Source organism: Ischnura elegans, chromosome 8, assembly GCF_921293095.1.
Source record: "Ischnura elegans chromosome 8, ioIscEleg1.1, whole genome shotgun sequence".
In the NCBI taxonomy this organism is placed as follows: Eukaryota; Metazoa; Arthropoda; class Insecta; order Odonata; family Coenagrionidae; genus Ischnura; species Ischnura elegans.
In genome coordinates, this window is record NC_060253.1 from 13525760 (window position 1) to 13545832 (window position 20073).

General features: G+C 38.7%; 1 protein-coding gene across 3 annotated transcripts in view; it reads left to right on the top strand.

Moving 5' to 3' along the window:
• Positions 1-20073, top strand: part of LOC124163539 (nuclear pore complex protein Nup154-like) — an 82209-nt gene that overhangs the window by 6163 nt on the left and 55973 nt on the right. For 2 of the 3 annotated variants that reach the window (XM_046540508.1, XM_046540510.1), the window contains exons 6-13: positions 1659-1819; positions 3194-3558; positions 8749-8903; positions 11699-11914; positions 13499-13926; positions 15745-15915; positions 16589-16748; positions 19160-19407. In XM_046540508.1, the coding sequence (XP_046396464.1) occupies positions 1659-1819; positions 3194-3558; positions 8749-8903; positions 11699-11914; positions 13499-13926; positions 15745-15915; positions 16589-16748; positions 19160-19407 (1904 nt within the window). The remainder of the gene's footprint in view (positions 1-1658; positions 1820-3193; positions 3559-8748; positions 8904-11698; positions 11915-13498; positions 13927-15744; positions 15916-16588; positions 16749-19159; positions 19408-20073) is intronic. The other variant, XM_046540511.1, reaches the window with a different exon arrangement.

Below are 20073 nucleotides of genomic sequence, written 5' to 3' on the forward strand. Positions count from 1 at the left end.
TGCAGGAAAATAAATGCTGGAAAGACAAAGAAATACGACGGAGGCTTAGCATTTTGGCGTAATGCTCAAATAGGGTGGTTACCTATTATTTTTTTATTGGCTAAATCGAAAGATTATTACTCCTGGAGTACGTACTTAACGCTTTTAGATTTTTATTAGACGATATCTATTTTTGGCGATTAAATGAAAAGTGAAAAATTTCAAGTGCGTGAAAGCACAACGGCTAAGTATGAATGCCGGGAAAAACTCCGCGTGACGTTGTGTTGCCGCGAGTGAGGTGATCTTGGGGCGAGGTTCTGAGCGCTGATACGACGCAGGATGCTAGCAGGTAGCTGAGTACCATGCTAGCTGGTAGCGGTTGGCTTAAATAAGGATTATTAATACCTCATCAAACAAAGAAAACTTTCCGACCTTAGCCAGTTTTAATAGTTGATCATTAAGACATGTTTCCCTGAGCTCTGTGTCTCATGCATGCATTGGTAATCTCAGACGATGTAAAACTCCTATCTACTCGTACAGAAACTAGGTGCCTGTGACACCACGTGGAGTGGCACCGCATGGGCGCCAATATGGCCTTTTTCAAATGAGAATAAAATTGACCCTTGCCATTCGTCTAAACCGGTATTTCTAAAACCAAATAATTTGTATATTATGAATACACTAATGGTGGGTAACGAATCGCAATCGATGCATTTCGTTTTCTTTGATGATGGGTGTTCACTGACTGACCTGGAAAACTGATCACTCAATAAATTTCGGTCCTCTGGAAATACTCTGGGAATCAGCAAATGTGGTGGAAAAAACTGTCTTTGACATGATATGCCTTTCAGCAAAAGCATGTTGTCAGTTGCATCGATGAGTTTTGGTTGGTCGAGTGTTGAGAATTCCTTCTCTGTTGGCGCAAGCAGCAACTTTCAACAGCAAACAAAACCAATAGATGTCACTAGAGATGCACAGAATTCCACCCCAGAATTTGAATGACGCCATTAACTCATGAAAAGTGTTCTTCTGTGTTTCCGAATCTTAAACTTTGGTGAAAATGGCTTAGTGGTGAATTTGTTTTTCCATCTTATCTTTCCCTGTCATCTAAAATATTCTCGTCATGAATCGTGATTTTGGGTGTCAGTGAAAGATATTTTTAGTTCATACGTATGTCCGTGTGATGTGATGAACATCTCTGGTCTCAAGTTTCCCCCATTCTTCCATTGTATTCACTGAGTTTGGATGCTATTCGGGCTTGAAAGTTGGACCTGATTTTTGGGGACATTTGGAATGTAGGCCTCCTATTCTGTTAGTTAAATGAGACATAGCAATATTTCCACAGGATTTATTCGAACACAACGCGTTTTGTTGTTCAAAAAAAAAACAACGTTTTTGGAACAACAAAAGGTGTCATGTTCAAATAAAACCTATGGAAGTCTTGCAATGTACCATTTAACTAACATTAAGGACTTCCACCACGTCGTGCTGCATGTCATACAATATTCTGTGTTTATAGGACTTCGATTCAAGTCTTGAAATTTTTTATCTAGATGGCAGACAGTCATGATTACAATTAAGATCTTTTTTAATTTTTGTTAGTTACATTTTTTATTTAGCTCATTGAATTTCTGTTACCTAATTTTTTATGCGATGCTTATTTTTCTACTTACATGAAGTTCCTGTCACTGAACCCCAGGAGAAAGTTCTGCATCTGCTGCCTCAGCCTCTGGCTCTCTTGCCAACAGACGGAGTGCCTGTCACCTCTATTCTGGGAACACCCAGCGGTAGAATTTTTTTGGGCAGCAGGGATGGGAATCTTTATGAAATTGTTTATAAGGTTAGAAAAACTTAATGTTTATATGTATATATAACACCAATGGTTATCTAAGCTTGAATTTTTTTGCGTGATGGATTGATAATGGCCATTCTTTGTCTTTTTAGACAACACTTACAGGAAACTCCAAAAGACTACTAACATGAAGTCAGTACATATTTTTGTAAATAATCAAGATCCTAGATCCTAAAATTTTGTGTGAAAAAAGGAACATAGGCGGCAAAAACTTCTAGTCCTACTGACAGTTGATATTTATTTCCTGTCTCTTCCTGCGATGCATTTTTGGGGCTTGAGTTTGCTATGCCTTCTGTTACTTCAGGTGTATGTTAAGTAGGTAATTCTCATCAGCAGAAAAAATTAGTTCAAACTTTTGCAGTCCATGAATGTCCAGCTATATTGCTTTTGGGTCAATTCCCATGTCATGCCTGAAGGGTCAATGTTTCCTAGCTAGTGATCTGCTAGTGATAGGGTTGAGGGTTGCTGTGCGACTTTATGGAAGTTTCTTTCTTTTCTGGAGTTTTCTGGTTGCCAAGATGAGATAATCTTTTGTCCTTCGTATCTGCAGAAATGGTTAGTGTGCTTCCTTATCTCCAATCTCTCCCTGAAAAATCAGCTTTTAAAATGTTTCTGTGTGACTACGACCTTTGCATTTGTTGTGTTGATGTTCTCCCATTCCCTAAGTATGTCCCAGTCAAATGTGGTGCTGTGTTCCTTTATCCTTATCTGTATGATTCTTTTTGTTCCTCCCTCATACACTTTGGCTCGGGTCCTGAAGTTTAATTGATAAAATCTTTCTTGATTATCTCTTTATCCATGACACTTCCAATTAAGAACATCTCATATTTCCATCCATGGTTTGAATTTTGTTCAGATGTCATTCTTGCGTAATATCCTCTTTTGTCAGTGGAATTTTGGTACCAGTCATATTTTCTGCTATATGTGGCTCACGTTAATTCTGTAATTAGAAGTGCACAAATGAATATACCAAATTTTAATCCTAGACCTTTGTTATTAGCATGTGTAAAATTTTCAAAAGTGCTTCTAGCCAAATTATTTTGGTGCCAATGTCTGGCTTCATTTCCAGTTCAGCTTCTTACCCCAAAAACCAGTGATACCAAAGAACCAATCCATACTTTGTACAATAAGTACCTAAACGTTCATGGTTAACTTGAGGTTAAGAGTATGACCTTTGAGAATTATCTCACAAAAAGTCTTGTTTAATTTCTTGACTCACTTAACTAACACTCACTAGCTTAACTCTTATCCTGGACAATCCACGTGATTGCATTGGTGCCCATCCCCATTGACCTTTCAGCCTCTTCTATGACGAAGGAATATTCATGCATGAAGTGAAGTCATTCAACGATTCCATTACAGAAGGGCAAGAGCTGGTTTGGCTGGCAGAGTTGTTACAAAGTGAACCATTCTCGTGGGTTGTTATCCTACCTGATCCCTTCATTCCTCACCTCGTTCCCGTTCCCCTCCCTCCCATTCTCGACCCCGCTTGAAGCATCCAACGAGACCAGGGTGGCAGCCGACCCAATGATGGCAACCATGGGAACGGTTCACAGTCACAAGGATGCCTTGGTCCAGCTATCGGTGGATGTCACTCGGAACTTGCTGTACACACTCTCCGAGAAGGGAGATGTGAGTGTATATGAATTGGGAGCTGACGGGAAGGCGTGGAGTACAGCACACCTGACCCAGAATGCAATTGTGCAGCAGGCCCTCTCGGTTGTGAAGTAAGTGAAATTGGTTTTTTTTCCTTAGGCTTTATGCTTTGACATTTAGTGGGAGGGACATGGGCCCGTGCTCCCCACCTCTTCCCCCAAGGTACTTAAAAAATAGACAGGATTTTTAATACGGTCCTGTTATCATTACCTTCGTTTTTTTTTTATGGAGCCTCAATTATTTAAGCCTTTAGCAGAAGCCAAAAATCTAGGTCATTGGTCATTCACTAGTCGAAGCTTGTAAAAAAAATGTCCCATTGGGAAAGAGTCTCAAAAACTGTCGTCATTATATATGTGACTTATTAATAATTTCATATCATATACTTTTTTATTAAAATCAAGATTATATTTCATACAGTTATTGTTGTATGTTGTTTTCAACCTGAAATTTGAGAAGACTTTTCCTGTCAGATGCCCCCCAACATAAAAAAATACTGGATCAGCCCTTGCTTTGTAAACCAATGATATTTTAGCATTCTAATCAGGTAATAAAGCCGGGATTAGTTACAGTAAACTCTTGATTTTACGAAGTCAGTGGGACCGGAAAATTGGCACTTCGTAAAATCGAGTTTCGTAAATTCAAACCTTTTTCATAAGTCACGAAAAAATGTTCGCTTTTGTTTCTTCCGCCGTTTTTTGTCTTTAGTGGTCTTATTTAAATGTTTTCGGTGGTTATTCTCGGTATAATTCATAGAAAAGACTTTTTGCTATCGATTTATGATGTGAAAAATCGTTAAATAATTATACCACCATAAAATTCCCATTTCTTGTTCATACTTCAACATCAACGATCGCTAAAGAAATTCCCGACCAGTTTAGAAAACGTAATCAAATAATGAATTGCAAAGTTTATTAACAAGTTTGCAAGAATTAACAGTTATAAATTTGTGGTTAGGAGCCAATAGCTACTATTACGTATGCAAAAGATAGATATTTGTTTCTGACACCCACGGAATTTTAGCGGCAGCCGGCCTAACCGCCATTTATGTCGCCCTCTATCGCTCAGTGACGAGAAAAAAAGAAAAACAAGGGTCTTAGACCGTTTCCAAAATAACCTTCGTAAGTTAATATTTCGAGTTACTTCGTATTTTCAGCAGAATGTGCTCTATTTTCACTGAGATTCAATTACGATCATAAATAACGTAGGATGTGATTATCTTCTGGCGAATATTTGAAGTAAATTCTGTTTGAGTTCTCCGTCCGACTACTGTGTTCCATCATCTTCGCAGACGTTGCCATAAAAGACTTAATCCCTACAAACACAAAAAAGATCAAATCTGTATTTAAGGGAGATTTCATAATACATCAAATCTAGATTTCCAAATCCTTTTTAAATACGGATTAAATCTGTTTCCGAAGTTTCTGCGCCACTAGCGGCGCTAGCGTCGATGACGTGATTTTGCAAAATGGCCGAAACATTCTTCAAATATTCTTCATCAGGACTGTATTCTTCATACCGGGTGTGAGGTGACCTGTTCATATAGTATGTTTCTCTCCTTTTATGCCGACAGGAGCAAGGTTCCAACCGGAAAACGACAGGAGAAACATCTTACAGTATCGGAGAAATATAAATAGTAACGTTATTATCCACATTGATTGTTTTCCTACAAGAGACGTTTTATCATTTCTCAACGTGGTTAAGTATTGGTTCGCTAGCGTGAATTCCCAAAATATGACACGCAAAAACCTGTACCGTCACCTCATTTAGTTTTCGTGTTCCTTTCTCTGCCGTATTGAAAGTTAGGCAAAGGATCATTGACATAGAGAAAAGATTTTCTTAGTTTTAGCACTAAAAAATAGTCGCGCCATAATCGTAAATAAATATAGTGTGGAAAGAGCAAAGAAATTAATTTCAATTGAAAAGTCAGCAGAGAAGAAGATAGACAATTATAAGCGCGGCACCATTTTCCCGATAGTGGAAGATACTTCTTCCGCCTCTCTCCGGTTAATAACTTCCCCCCGTTGCAGGTAAAGATGAACCATGCCCTTCTCCACAATCGGGGAACCTTCCCAGTGGGTGGGGTGAATAAGAGTGGGATGGGGATTGCCTGAGGGAAGAAGTGTGGTCAGCACAAGGACTGGTGAAGGGGGCAGGACAAAGAAGGGTGGGGAAATGGCCTTCAGCTCTGCCTCAGTCTACTTTTGGGGGCCGTATTTTTTTGCGACGCACACAAGCTCAGTCTCCTTAGGGAGGGAGTGAATGGGGAAGGAGGGGTTTGGGATGCGTAAGGTGGGTGTCAGCAAGATCAGCCAAAGGCGGCAGGAGGGAAGGGACGGCTTTGGAAAGACAGAACCCCAGCATGGGAGAACGGGGAAGCGCGTGAGAAGAAAGTTCATGGTTAGACTTGGAAGTGCGTCTTCATTACGAGAAGCCTGAAATATAAATTGGCGGTAAATAGAGCCCAGTACTTAAGATATTTAAGTTGTTCATTCACAAAGGCCAATATATACACGAAAAGATATTATGGCGCGGATTGCATGTATCAACGTCCATTTCGGGATGTTATTAATTTCTGTTCCCATTTATAAAAGTAGCAAATAGATTTGAAAGAATGATAATCATGAATAAAAATATCTAAATCGATATCCAAACGCACATGAGCAAAATAGATGAATGTATACATACCGATCCATCGCAAGTAATACCGCTCAAGCTTCTTCCGGTATAGGACTTTAAAATTCTGGATAATGCCTTGGTCCAAGGGCTGGGACTTGCTAGTCGAGTTCGGGGGTAAAAAGAGGACTCGAACATTAGCCAATTTTAGATCTTCCACGTATTTATGAACGGTGGCATTATCCATTATTAAAACAATTTTGCTGTTCTCTCCAGCAATTTTTCTCTCTAGACGTATAACCGTTTGCTGGAAAATTTCTCGGGTCATCCAGCTGTTTTTATTTGCATGGTAAAAAACGGGGAGGGCTTCCAATTTTACATGTTTTAAGCACCGTGGCCTTTCAAATTTCCCAATGACAACGGGCTTATTTTGTCCGTGCCCGTTTGGTTGACGCACAGCCCCACAGTAACACGCACTTTACTCTTTTTTCCCCCATGGCACCTTTGCCCTTTGAAACCCAGGGTTACGTCAGGTAAGGCATTAAAAAATAGCCCAGTTTCAGGGGCCAGCGAGGGTGAGCTCGTCGAGGAAAGGGTCCCGGATTAGGGACCCTTCGAAGTGCTTCGGCGAAAAGTAGTCAAGTAGTCTTCGAAGTACGTTCACAGCAGTGCAAAGGGTTAATTAGGGGTGTACGAAATACTCCGCGCGACCTTCCTGACATGTTAAACTACGAATTATTGTCGATGCTATGTTTACGAACAGGCACGTAAATAGGGGCATAATGTCAGCAGCGATATTTTAACTTAACTCCTACTCCCCCTTAATTCCCACAGTGAGGTTTTTGGTGACCCATTTCTCTCCAAAGTTGCATTATCATTTACGATTTCGCACTTTTGATGGACCACAGTTGGAAGCGCTGATTTTTTAGGTACTTACGCCGGCGTAACTAGTTTTGTTGACAAATTTTTCGCCGTAGTTCGTATAAACGAATGCCATTTGCTCCTAGGGACCGAGCCGAGGTTCGTAAATTCAAAAAATTTCGTATAATCGAAACTTCGTATAATCGAATAGCGCCATGTATTTAGCATAGGCTTTTCACCGGGACCGCAATATCACTTCGTATAATCGAAAACTTCGTAAAATCCTGCTTCGTAAAATCAAGAGTTTACTGTACCTGCGAGCAACAGGTGGTAAAAATTTAAGTTATTAAGTGAACTAGGCTTTTAGTATTTTGACTCTATGAAATGCTTTTTTTAAACACTTCCTGTGTAATTGTAACCACCTACATCCCATGAATTTTTAGATGAAACCTTTTTAATTTTAAAATAAAAGGATTGAAATAATCAGGCTCAAAATCATATAGCTGAAACTATGCATTCTTCACAGAGTAGTTCATGCAATCTAAAAATCTTTTAGTTATGTAGCTGCAATCCGTCATACTAGTTCCCCTAAGATACTTCTTGGCCCTCAGTCAGAGAAGTTGAGGCATGTAAATTCATGTAAAACACACTCATGTATCGTGTTCATTATAGTTTTGAAACTTTTTTAGAAGTCTAATTATTTAATATTCCAGCAAACTTGAGGTACATACTAGTTATGACTAATTTTTCGTAAAATATTGATAATGTGTTTTTTTTTTCAAGATATGTTTTAAGTGAGTTAATGCAGATATCTAATTGAGGCATTACGAGAAAAACCAAGGACAGATTACATGATTGTGTGTTTGACAATGAGCCACATGATATAAAATAAGCCACATAAAAAGACTACATATACAATGGGGAACTTGCATGGGTCGTCGATTGCTCTAAAAAATATTTTGAATAAGTAAAATGGATACATTAGCTCGCAAAAATACCTAAAGTTTCTCCATTCATCATCAAAAGAAATAAAAATATTGAATTTAAAATCGAGAAAAATTTCTCTGAGCCGACCACTGCGTGAGGACTCATGCTTTAAAATTCATTAAATTTATCATTGAATATCTTGCGAAGGAAAACTCAGATTTGCTGGCGGTTTTCTTTGTTTAATTCAGAAAATAATTTTCTGTCCGCCTGTGAAATAAAAAAAAACTCATGTAAGTTCCCCATTAAAAAGTGTTCAACCGTCTTGCTCAAGAATGATGGATTGGAGGCCCTTGTGGCTTCAAAAGCCTAAATTTTATGTTTTATTTTTTCAACTGCAACATTGGCTATGGGTTGGGAACCTAAAATTTTTCGGAAAAAAATTTTTTGCGAAATTTGTCAATGAGAGTGCAATCATTACTTTCACAGCAGCAGCACATATTCTCTATTGGGCCGATATAATTATAAGACGTAAGTAAAACCTGGGGCTAGTAGCCAGTAAATACGCGCAAAATAATCATTGTATCCAACATAAATCAAAACATAATGATAAATTTGCAATAATGGGGTAACTTCTCTCTTTGAGTGCATATATATTCATGCACAAACAAAATATTTGCAGTGCATAATCATGGACTGCCAATGGAGTAAGAGAAGCCAAATTTCCTTGAGAAGCAGAAGAGGTGCCACAAAATTTGTCCTAAAACTTTTGAAAGTTACTGTGCATACTACGTATTGTTTTAAATTCACTTGTGTTTAAATTTTTGTTTTCTTGAGTACATTGATTGCAATTTGCTTTACAGAACGCTTGATAGTGCACTGTTCAGGCCTGTAATATCTGTGCAGGCTGTTGACGCAAGGGAGTCCAGTGATGTTCACATGGTTGCCATCACCACAAATGGAGTGAGGCTGTATTACTCAACAGTCAGAGTGCAGCTGCAGCCACCTCAAATGGCTGGTATGATCTTTTTATCCTTAATAATTGTAATTTGCCTGCTCTACTTCGAGAATTTTTGTCTTATGCTGAGACCATCATGAAACTATTCTAATTTTTTTAAATCACCGTTTCTTTGCTTTTTTCGTGTCTGAGTAGTACTAATTATTATATTTTCAAAACAAATTCAGGTTGGAATTTATGTATGTACAAATATTGTGCCAATAACAATGGAATATCTTTCTAGGAAAGTGTTCTGGTGAAAACGATCAATAATAGATCATTTTCATCAATCACTATTCACTTTCCACTGGTTGTAGTTGAATGTTTCAAAAACAGAATTCACTCATTCGAATGAGATGAATTCACTCATTAGAAATCAAACAAAAACCAACTGATTCTATTTCAACTGTTTTCAATTGGCTGGCAAAAAATAAGGGAGTAGCTGATGAATTACTCCAATGCTGTTTTCTTGAAAAACTTCTGGGAAGTGCACATTCTCTCTTTGGCATATTAACTTAATGGTCCTTTCCCATGGTTTCATAATTTTTTTTCAAATAAGAAGGTACTCTAAATTCAAATTTCTGCTTCAGGGAAAAAAGTGATAACCTATTTATCCTAAAACTTTACTGTATGTTTACATCATAGAATTCTTGTCTATTTTTGTTGAAAGTAATAGCAAAAACAAACAAGAATTCTATAATATAAACATACCAATTGATGATGCTTAGCAGTGAAATATGTTGAACAAATATTTAACTTTATTGGATAAGTACTCGCATGTATTTATGAATATGAACAACTTCCACAAAGTGAAGCATGATCTAAAACGCATTAGTGTTAGCTGTTTTGAATCATTGAAACAGAAGCCAAAAATCGTTAGGGCTCCAGAAGCAGTTGTACCCACTTCTTACTTAGTCTGAGTGCATTTGTCATTGTCGTTTTGGTGTGGACTTCTCAGCGAATGTAGTATTCTCAATGATGTACCTCTAAACTAAACGGGTTTTACTACTGGCCATCCAACAGAGCAAATACCCTGTAAAAAATTTGCTGATAATGACTAGTTGGATTAAAAAAGGTGCAGCATACCATTTTCCCTTTGCAAATTGGAATGCCTTTTATAGTTTGTACTGGCATGTAATCTGATCGCCAGTCATATCAACATCATTGTAAATTTATAATAATCATGAAATTAATGATACTTAAACATTGATATCGTGCAAAACTACGACGTATTTTATGAATGTTCCATAAAAAATGCATTTTTTTTTTTTTCGATGTTTCCGAAAGAAACATTAATATGAACCTCTGAATTTTAGGTCCTATCAACTACTTAACTTGGACTTGCACACAATTGGATAAAATCATAGCTAACTGACAGAAAGCAAATGACTCAAATTTCTCTCTATGATGCCCGTACCAACTCTATTAAAATGTTTTCTTCAAGCTCAAAAATTGTGAAACATGGTGTCCCTCAAGGCTCAATCCTTGGGTCTTTACTATTTAATCTGTATGTAAATGACTTGCCAGATAATCTTCCTGATGTAAAAACTATTTTGTATGCTGATGACACCAGTTTATTAATACAGGCCCAAAACTACCTTTCTTTACAAGAAAAAATAACTAGAACAACTGATGGTCTTCAAGAATGGCTTCAAGAGAATATGCTCTCTGTTAACCTAAAGAAGTCAGTTTGTATTAATTTTAATTGTCATTTTCAACCAAACGTAAAAATAATGAACTCAGATCTTTCTTTTGTAAATAATGTAATTTTTCTTGGTGTAGTTGTTGACAAAGCCATGAAATGGAGTCCACATATTGAAGGGTTAAAATCAGTTATCCCGTGTTGTATTCCAAATTAGATACCTGAGGGCCAGTACCTCTTTAAATATTCTAAAATGCTTGTATTTTGCTAATTTTCAGTCTCTTATTTCCTACGGAATTATTTTCTGGGGGAATAGTAACCACAGCTCTGAGATCTTTACGATTCAGAAAAAAAATTTGCGAACCCTGTTACGATTACCTTACAGAGAATCATGCAGAATTCACTTTAAAAATCAAAAAATATTGACTTTATCCTCTTTCTACATCCTTAACATACTGGTATTTATAAAAAGAAACATAAATTTTTTTGCTAAAAACAACGAGTACCATAGCTATAAAACTTGATCTAGTGATAAACTACATGTCTTAACTAGAAATACAAAACTATGCAGTGATGGTCTGTACCATAATGGAAAAAAATTGTACAGCATTCTACCCCAGAGTATCAGGAATATCACATCCTTTGGGCAATTTAAAAGGAAAGTAAAAGCCAAATTACTCAGTTAAGTTTTTTATACTGTTGATGAATCCTTTAATTTTCTAAAAACCCAAAAGGAATTGTAATTTGTAAAGTGTTGGAAAATTGTAAATTTGTAAAAACTTGCAAATATTATCATTCATAAAACCTACTTATAAATTGTATACTATTGTATCTTATGTTTCAATTTTGCATGTTTGTATTTGCCAACGTGAAAATTTCAAATCCTACAGAATGTGAACATTGAATCTCTGTCATCATGTAAGACCAAGCAGGTGAATAAAATTTATATTTCTACTTCTACTTGATGAGAGTCGACTGTAATGCACATCACTGCTAAAATTTCAAAGCCATTTATTTTAGTTATTTTAATGTCATCCTTGATTATCAATTGACGAGAGGGCGTGATTATTTGTGACATGGGATTTTTCCACCAATCGAGTTGCTCATCCCCAATTCTTATGGATATGCACTATTATTACTATGTAAATTTTTGACCTTTGTTCAATTCCCCTAGCAGATATGAGCCAAACTGCAGGGATGCCAGACTCCAGCATGGGCATGCAAACGCAGCAGCAGCCTTCAATGATGGGCGTCGGTCCTCCCCAGTATACCCCAGCACCTCAGAAACCCAGCACGCTGTGTCTGCTCCACGTTCGAATGCCCCCGGGATTTGCTGCCAATTCGCCATCCCATTGGCCCACCAGGGTCCATTCGGCACTTTATCGAAAAGGTTGGTGTCAGGGCTCATTTCAAATATCTTTGCAAGTGAGTGGCAGGCCCAAGTTTTTGGGCAGGTGAGGATGGAGGGCTCATGACTTCCTGATAACCAACCAAAATGCGACAGACGCAGTTTGGCCTCTAGGAAATTCAGTTGCTTTCAGGCCTCTGTGGTGTTTGCTTTCCGAGTAATTTAGATGTGTTGCCATCGTTCGCTTGTATTGTTGTCATGATCTTTCCCTATCTCCTTTTCCAATATTTTACCCGCTTTTACCTATTAACCTAAATCCTTTCTCCGTTGCCTCATTATTATTCCTTCACACTCCCTGTGCTTTTATCATCCCTTCTATCTGTAATATTTCAAATCCTGCCGTTTGAACGGCAGTGAAGTATACATGAATTTCTACGAGATAAAGTTCCCCTGGACTGGGAATCGAACCACGGACCTTTGGCTTTCTGGACTTCTGCGCAGAACACTATGCTATCCAGGTTTCTGAATTCCCATGGCAATTGTACCAAGGGTCATGGGACTTGGTGTTGGGCCCTTGCGGTCCACCAAGGATGGCAATGCGAGGAGTAAGGCAGATTTGAAATATTACACTTACCGCTTTGCACGGCTTTAGTGCAGGTTTGAGGCTCTCAACCGGTTGTGGCTTCTTGGAAGTCCTTACTCCCTCGTGTTGAATAGCGTTGTGGTCTGCACAATTCATGAATATCCCTTCTATCATTCCTTCTTCTTCATTTTGAGTATAATTCAACATGGATATTCCACAAAGTTAAGCCAGCAGTCGTAACTGTGTACGAACGATATGACTGATGTTTTTTGTAATGTCTATTTCTGATTCACCAGCTTGGCACTCATCCATTTCTCTCCAATGGCCCTTGAAAGTGTTCAAAATTAGGAATCTGAGCAGGAAGTGTAAGGGACAGGAAGGGAGCCTTTGACCGAGGGCCTAGCCTGGCTTCCCATCCTTCCTAATCAGCCATGTGATATCTGGTGGATAGAGTTTTTGAGACAGCCCTTCTTCTACATTCTCTGACAAAGTATACTGAGAAAACATGGCAACGCCTGCCTCTCTCTCTCCCCATCCCACATTCGTAGTATCCCAGGTCCCAACTCCTACCATAATGCCACTCAGAACATTCTGAGCTTTTAGGTCTGGACTGGGTATTCATTTGAATCTTAAAATTCAAATATGGCATGTAATAATCAAAAGGAGAGAGCTAAGTCAGAGGAAATGAAGATTTTTGTCAGGTCAGGATATTTGAAAGTACAAATGTTTTACAAAACTTATATGTATTCAGGAATTGCCTCAGTAACACCATATCATGCTGTAAAACAGCAGAAAAGTTATTTTCCCATTAGTGTATTTCTGTAGAATATTTTGTTGTAATTTTAAATTTAAATTTTGAAAAAAAAATTGTTTACTTCCCTTATGTTTAATTTTTTGCCATAAATGATTTTTATAATTTTAAATTTGGCTGAAATAATTTTCAAAATAATGTTCTGACTTCCCTCAATTCATAATTTTTGCCAGGAATAATTTTTTTTGTGTATTACTCTGCGTACTAGCCATAATATTTTTTTGGTTCCTAGGTCAGTTGGTGATGGTAAACTCTCCGGGTCCTGAGCGTGACCTTCTGTGGTGCCTCAGCTCAGACGACATTCCCGCCCCTGTGATAAGGCAATCTGCTCCGCCCGCAATGTCCCCCTTCAGTTCCGTGTCCAGCGCAATGCCCGGCACGCTGAGGACGGTGCGCTCCGAGGTGACGTCCGTGTTGCCCCTTGACGGGTTTGTGTTGGCTGTGGAGGAAGTGGTGGAGTGTGAGGAGGACGAGAGGAACGAGTCGCCCGGGGGCGTGGTCACTGGGGACGAGGAGAAGGACATGGAGCTGGCGCTGCAGAGAATGGTGCGCAAGGGACCGAGGGGGAAGAACCCGGATGGATCGTGGATGCTTGACCCACCACCAGCGGTCGAACAGCACCTGCATCCTCCGCGAAAGTATGCAGTCCTGACCAATAAGGTAATATTTCTGTAAGAGTCCACTCAAAATATATTTTCACGTGGAAGATTTTGGGGTAGTGTTTAAAGGGCACTCAACCGGGAAAACCTTAAAACTGTGAATTTCGTATATCGTGAAAAAGCCGTGAATTTCGTCATTAAACCTTTAAAATATCTCTCAAACTTGATTTCAGAACTACGATTGACAGATCAAAAGAAAAATTGAAATGTCCATCATATTTCAATGTCAGTCACGCGCAGACACTGTCCACGAATTTACCTGCACACGTATATTCGAAGCGCAATCATTGGTTTGTGTGCCATAATGACACATTGACCTTAAGCCTGTACCAAAGGCTGGTAGCCAAAGTATTCATTAACCCTAGCGAAAATTCAGACACTTCTTAAGTTTCCTGGCACCCGGGTCCCTCCATTTTTCCCTGGACAACCTTCAGCGAGAGCTGAATTTTGCAAATGATATGTGACGTCAGGAGAGAGAGCACGTTCATAGCTGCTTTTGCATTCACGGCGTCTGTCGCGATTGTTAAATTTTTAGTTAACCTGTGGCCGATGATCGTTATGCGATCAATATTTCTGGCTAAAATGGTTTATCTAAATACCTTGATTTGAGGACATCTAGACCGTGAAAACCTGGAAAAAACCGTGAATTTTATATTTTAGGTTGAGTGGGAACCATGGTTTATCTGTACCATTGTTTATGTTTCTGTTAGGGATGGGTTAGTTGAGTTCTCAGTTTCACTGGTTCTTGAGGTTATTACTGGAACCAGAACCTATGCCAAAATGAAGGAGTGCCAAATTTATGGAAAAACCTGTTTTAACCGTGTATGCTTGTTGTAAGTAAAAAAAATCCTTAAATATAGTGGAGGAGAAACTGAAATCTAAGTCAAAATTACAGTTATTATAAATTCATTGCTGGGAGTTGGGAAAGTCATCCTCCTCCGGGAATATCTTCCAGGGATATTAGGGGACTGGATGGTCACATAAAAAAAACTAATGAAAAACTGAAGGAGTCTTCACCATACTTTTAAAAAATATACAAATTCTGACTTGTTATCATAAATAATAATATTTTTATTTCTGGAAAAATAGTAGGAATTCATCTAGCTGTATTAAATTCAGTGAAGAAACCTTGAGACTCACTACAGTATAATCGCTGTGAGCTAAGTCTAGCTCCAAAAGGAATGACAAACCCATTCAGAAAATTATTCGCTGTATTTAATTTCCTTTTTGATTGGTTATTTTATTGTCAATCATTTCTTCAGTTCAGTGTTGTAAAATGAAAAATAACTCACTTCCAAATCCTTTGTTCTGAAGTCCAGAAGTGGATGTTGTTCTTATAACCTAAATGGATGTATATTCCAAAGACTTCCCTTGCACTCAAAATAAATGGAACACTTTAATTTTCTTGTCATTAATCGTGTTTGCTGGAAGTTCATTGGTTACTAACTTTAAACACTCACTCCGATTTAAACACTCACTCATTTCACCACTTGATGGTCTTAATTTAGGATTTTGAGGCAAAAATCTATGCAATAGAAATTCTACCGTGGTGGTTCTTCGGAGCTATAATTCCATCGTTGAAATAGCTTATTCTTAGAAGCAGCTAAGTTCTATAGTGGCATGGATTATTTTATGGTTTGAAAAATAAGACCGGAAGATGAAGTCTTACTTTAAAACCCAGGTTGTTTCAATCAAGTATTTTTTGTGCCACAACAAATTCAATCTTATGATTTACAAGACTCTTCCTTCACTCAAATGGTTTTTTTTTTGCTCATATGTCTTGGAAATAATTCTACAAGTGTGACAATGTCTTGATTAGGGAATACAATTGGTGAGCAAGCTAAGGCCTGTTGATGTCCTTCACCGTCTTCTGGTCGATGCAAAGGGACCTGACAGCCAAGGTTTGAGGACGTACTTCACAGCTGCTCCGGATCAAGCGGGAGCCACCTGCTTGCTGATCGCTTGCCAAGGTGCAGCTCACAATCCCCAGGTTGGTATGGGCCGTAGTGAATGGTCTTAGTCCAATCTTTGCCTTCAATAGAAATTTGAAGTTTTTTGGTTATGTAGGCTGTAAAAATGACTGGAAAACGATGTGATCTGACAATTCTAAGTAAGAAAAGGGAGACAAAATTTAACACCAATATAAAGAAAAGTAGTGGATTGAAATGTCTCATAGCCCTCCTTTTAGGTATTTGATGAATTTATAAATTTACTAAAGAGAGCAACAAAATTCTTTTCACATATGAGTAAAGTATAAGTAAAATTGCTCGAAGTCGTAAAATTTTTAAAGAACCCAGCAAGAAAATAGTTGATGAGTTCTATGATGAACATGTGTTATGGGTCAGAATGACGCATGAAGCCTGTCTACTGTTAGTTTGTGGTTTTGTCTGCCCTATGCCAATCGGATTCTTGTTGTGCCTACGCACTTTATTTCTTCATCTTCTATCATTATTAGTGATTTGCTTTTATTTAGCATTTTTAGTGATCCAGCAATGCTCTTGTCCAATATCAGTGGGATTAACTAGATTCCACTGTACAGTAGACATATTTTATTCAAACGCCTCTCAAGATTCCAATTATGACACTTTGAGAAGTTTTCTAGAATCTCTCCTATTCCTGCCTTGCAATTTGAAGGTACATTTGAGTCATTGATGTAATTTCAGGTGGCTGAGTGGGCCACAAGAGCCTTCTTCATGTATGGTGGTGAACCTGGTTCAACATGCTTGTCACAACCTGGAGGAGGAATGGGAAGGCCGCAGCAGTCAACTCCTCAGCAATCGCCTATGACTTCCTATTTCTCTCCTAGTTCAGCATTGCCAAGAGGTATGCCACATTTATTTGTTCTTCCGTTGGCTATCTAGTAATAGGCTTAGATTACTTGAGTAATTGAGAACAGATATCTTTCAGAGCAACTCGGAGAGCATCATATTTAAGAACCCCTCCATATTTCCAGGTCCGACTAAAACAATGAATTAAGAGAGATATTTTGCTGAACAGATAGGTATAGAAATTCATTTTTCCCCTGAAAAAAAAGGACTTTAATAAATGCTTGGTGGAACTTCGTTAGTGCATTCTCTTTTTATTAGTTAACAGCCGGTGTCCTAACACTCCCTGCCACCCACCAATTGAGGGACTTTTGGGGAAATATATAATTTCTGTTGTAATCTCAACCCTTTTGCTGATGCTGTTAGTATCTCACATGTTCTCTGCTGAGGAGGAATTTCCTGTCCTTCATTTCCACATTCTTAATCCTTACAGCTGGAGCAAGCTTGTTAATTCGTGTCTCGGTTCCTTATGAAATTATTCATTAGTTGCAGTGCTAATCAGAACAGCTATAATCAGGGAGTGGGTGTAATGGTATAATTCTGGAAAAGTCTGGGAATTTCAGCTTGCTGTTTCAGTTGCTAGCATGTCCCTGAGTTCCATGTAACTGTAAGCCTTTGTTCATCGAAGTTAAAATATTGACAGTTGTTAATTTATATTGTGACGGTACACGCCCGGTTGCCGTGCACCGTCGAACTGAGATTACGATCCAAGTTCTTAATTTTTCGTAGGTTCTGGGGCTCGCGGTCAAGATGGGAACTCACGGCATTGAACGCAATGGCACAGCAAGGGGATGAATGACCTCGTACACAGCGAATGACTGTCATACAAAAATTTATTCAGAGAAAATGAAACGAACACTTTTGTCCTTAAACACTAATGAGGGATGGAATGGTGATGCTGACTTGGGCGAGACATCAATGATACACTTGCAAAAAAAGAAAAATGAAGCAAAAATGCCAGACACAAAAAGAAAGAAATCTTACATCTAATAAATGAGGGATGAGATGACTATTGGGGTAAATGAACAAAAATGGACAAAAATAACACTGAATATATCAATGATTGCTATGACATGGGCACTCGTAATCTTGCTCGAGTTGCGACAAAAACCACTGCACTTCAAAGACAATTATGGGTAATGTTCGTTGTTATACTTTCAAATGTTACATGCTCCACGTTCTGTTCAATCAAAAATGAGTCTGACGTCAACCAGATGGGATGACGCGAACGGGAGAATCGTGATACAATTCAAAATGGTCTTTACACCGAGAAAGAGTGACGTGAGTTATGTCAGAAACCACATGGTTATTAGGATGACACACGTGCACACTGGGGACTTTCTTCGTTATTAGGGCGCGTGGGCTGGCTGGAGCGGGGGAGGATCGGGATTATTTCCCCGTCCCGGGAGAGGGTTTAGAGTACTTAAATGTCAAAGACGGCCCTGTCCGAAGTCCGAATCCTGGTCGCCGGGTCACGATGCGTCGATCGCGGGGAACCACGTCCCGCGAATCCTTGGACGATGTCGTGATGTCCTGACGAAAAAACGAGGACACTTTTCTTGTGCCTCGCTGTACTCCACGCTTTCCTCTCCGGCACGCCTTTCCCCTGGTCGCGTTGCCCGACCTCCAGAATGCCGTAGCCCTCATCTGCCGCGGCCCCGTCTTATTGCCCCACCTCGGCACTGTCACAGCTGACCTCCGTCCTCTCTAGCGGGTCAACCACCGCTTTCTCAGGAATCGACCCTAGTTCCAACAATACCGGGCCTTATATACCCATTAAACAACAAAAGACATGCTAAATTCTAGCAGACGACACAAGAAAAAAAAAAGAAGGTCGCTCATCACTCGCTGTTGCCGCACGCCAACATGAATCGGGAAGAAGACGCGGACGAAGAATGCGCCGTGACGAGGCTTTTCGTCACAATATATTTACTCTGTTTTATTACATGCAAAGAATAATTTACCTCATCTACTTCAGGGACAAAATATTCACTGTCATAACACAAGGAATAGCAACATTAAATTTACCACACTACAGGTAATCCACATCTTTTAACAGCTTCAAGAGCATAGGGATGAGAATATACAATAAATTCCCATGTAGTATGGTAGACATACCTGCTGATCATTTCAAAAATAAAATACTCGATTGGCTTGTTGCAAGACCATTTTACTCCTTGCAGGAATTTTTTGAAACAAAAATCTAGGGAGTGCTGGTATTTTATAATTGCTGTCACTGTGTAAAGGAAATTGTATTTGTATTTGTGTAATGTTCTTGTCTCAAATTGCATAAAGCTACAATGCAAAGTGTTTTAATATCTGTAGATGTTTGACATGTCTATTGCTCTAAAGGCTGAATGACAATAAAATTATTATTATTATTATAACCAATTTAATCATTATTCTCAGCGTTCAACCCTCCGAGTGTGTCAACTCCAGTGTCCACCAATGTAGCCGCTACGCCCCTGCAGCAGTCGCAGATGATCTCTCCGATGTCCTCGACATCCCTTCCTGGGGAAGTGGCCGGAGGCGTGGGGGCCCTGAATTACTCGCACAAACACAATGCACTCTACCTCCTTCTTGGTCGCTTACTTCGACCCATATGGAACCTGAGGATGGTGCACAAAGTCGAGTTGCCTGGATCCAGATTAAAAGGGGTTAGTACTCACTTGCTGACCATTTGTACTTTTGTCTTCTGCTTGCATTTTTCCTGGATGTTTATTATTATTCAATATACAGTAGACTCATTATTATGAATTTCGAGGGGACCGATAAACCAGAGGTACATAATAACGAAGTTCGTATGAACATTTCTTTTAGAAATCATAGCAAAGAACATAGTCTGCCAAAATTTCTTGCCTCTTCAATCTCGTACTTATAGTCACACTGATGAATAGCTTCAGAGTCATATGTATAATATCATAGAGTAAGTATATATAGAGAGCTCACCACACGTGCAAAAATCGTATACGTTTTTGGTGTAGTTCTAGAGAGATTAACCAGATGTCACTAGAAGAATTTTGGCATTTTTTTAAATTTGCTCGTTCCACAAGTCTAAAAATATATTCTGAAGCAGAAAGAGTTGCTACGTTAAGTGGAGACATTAATTATTCGATTTTGTTTATAACAATTGTTATAAAAAATATTTTATCGAATTTCGGCTAGTTACTTGACTTTTCCGAGTTTATATTCCTAATCCATTTTCCGGCAGACTGTTCTTAGTATAAAGTTGAAACTTGCAGGAAATGTTTATAGTACATTTTTTTCAATACTGGTAAACTTTAATTTGTTCATAACTCAGTTTCAACGTTGTTATGTGTGTT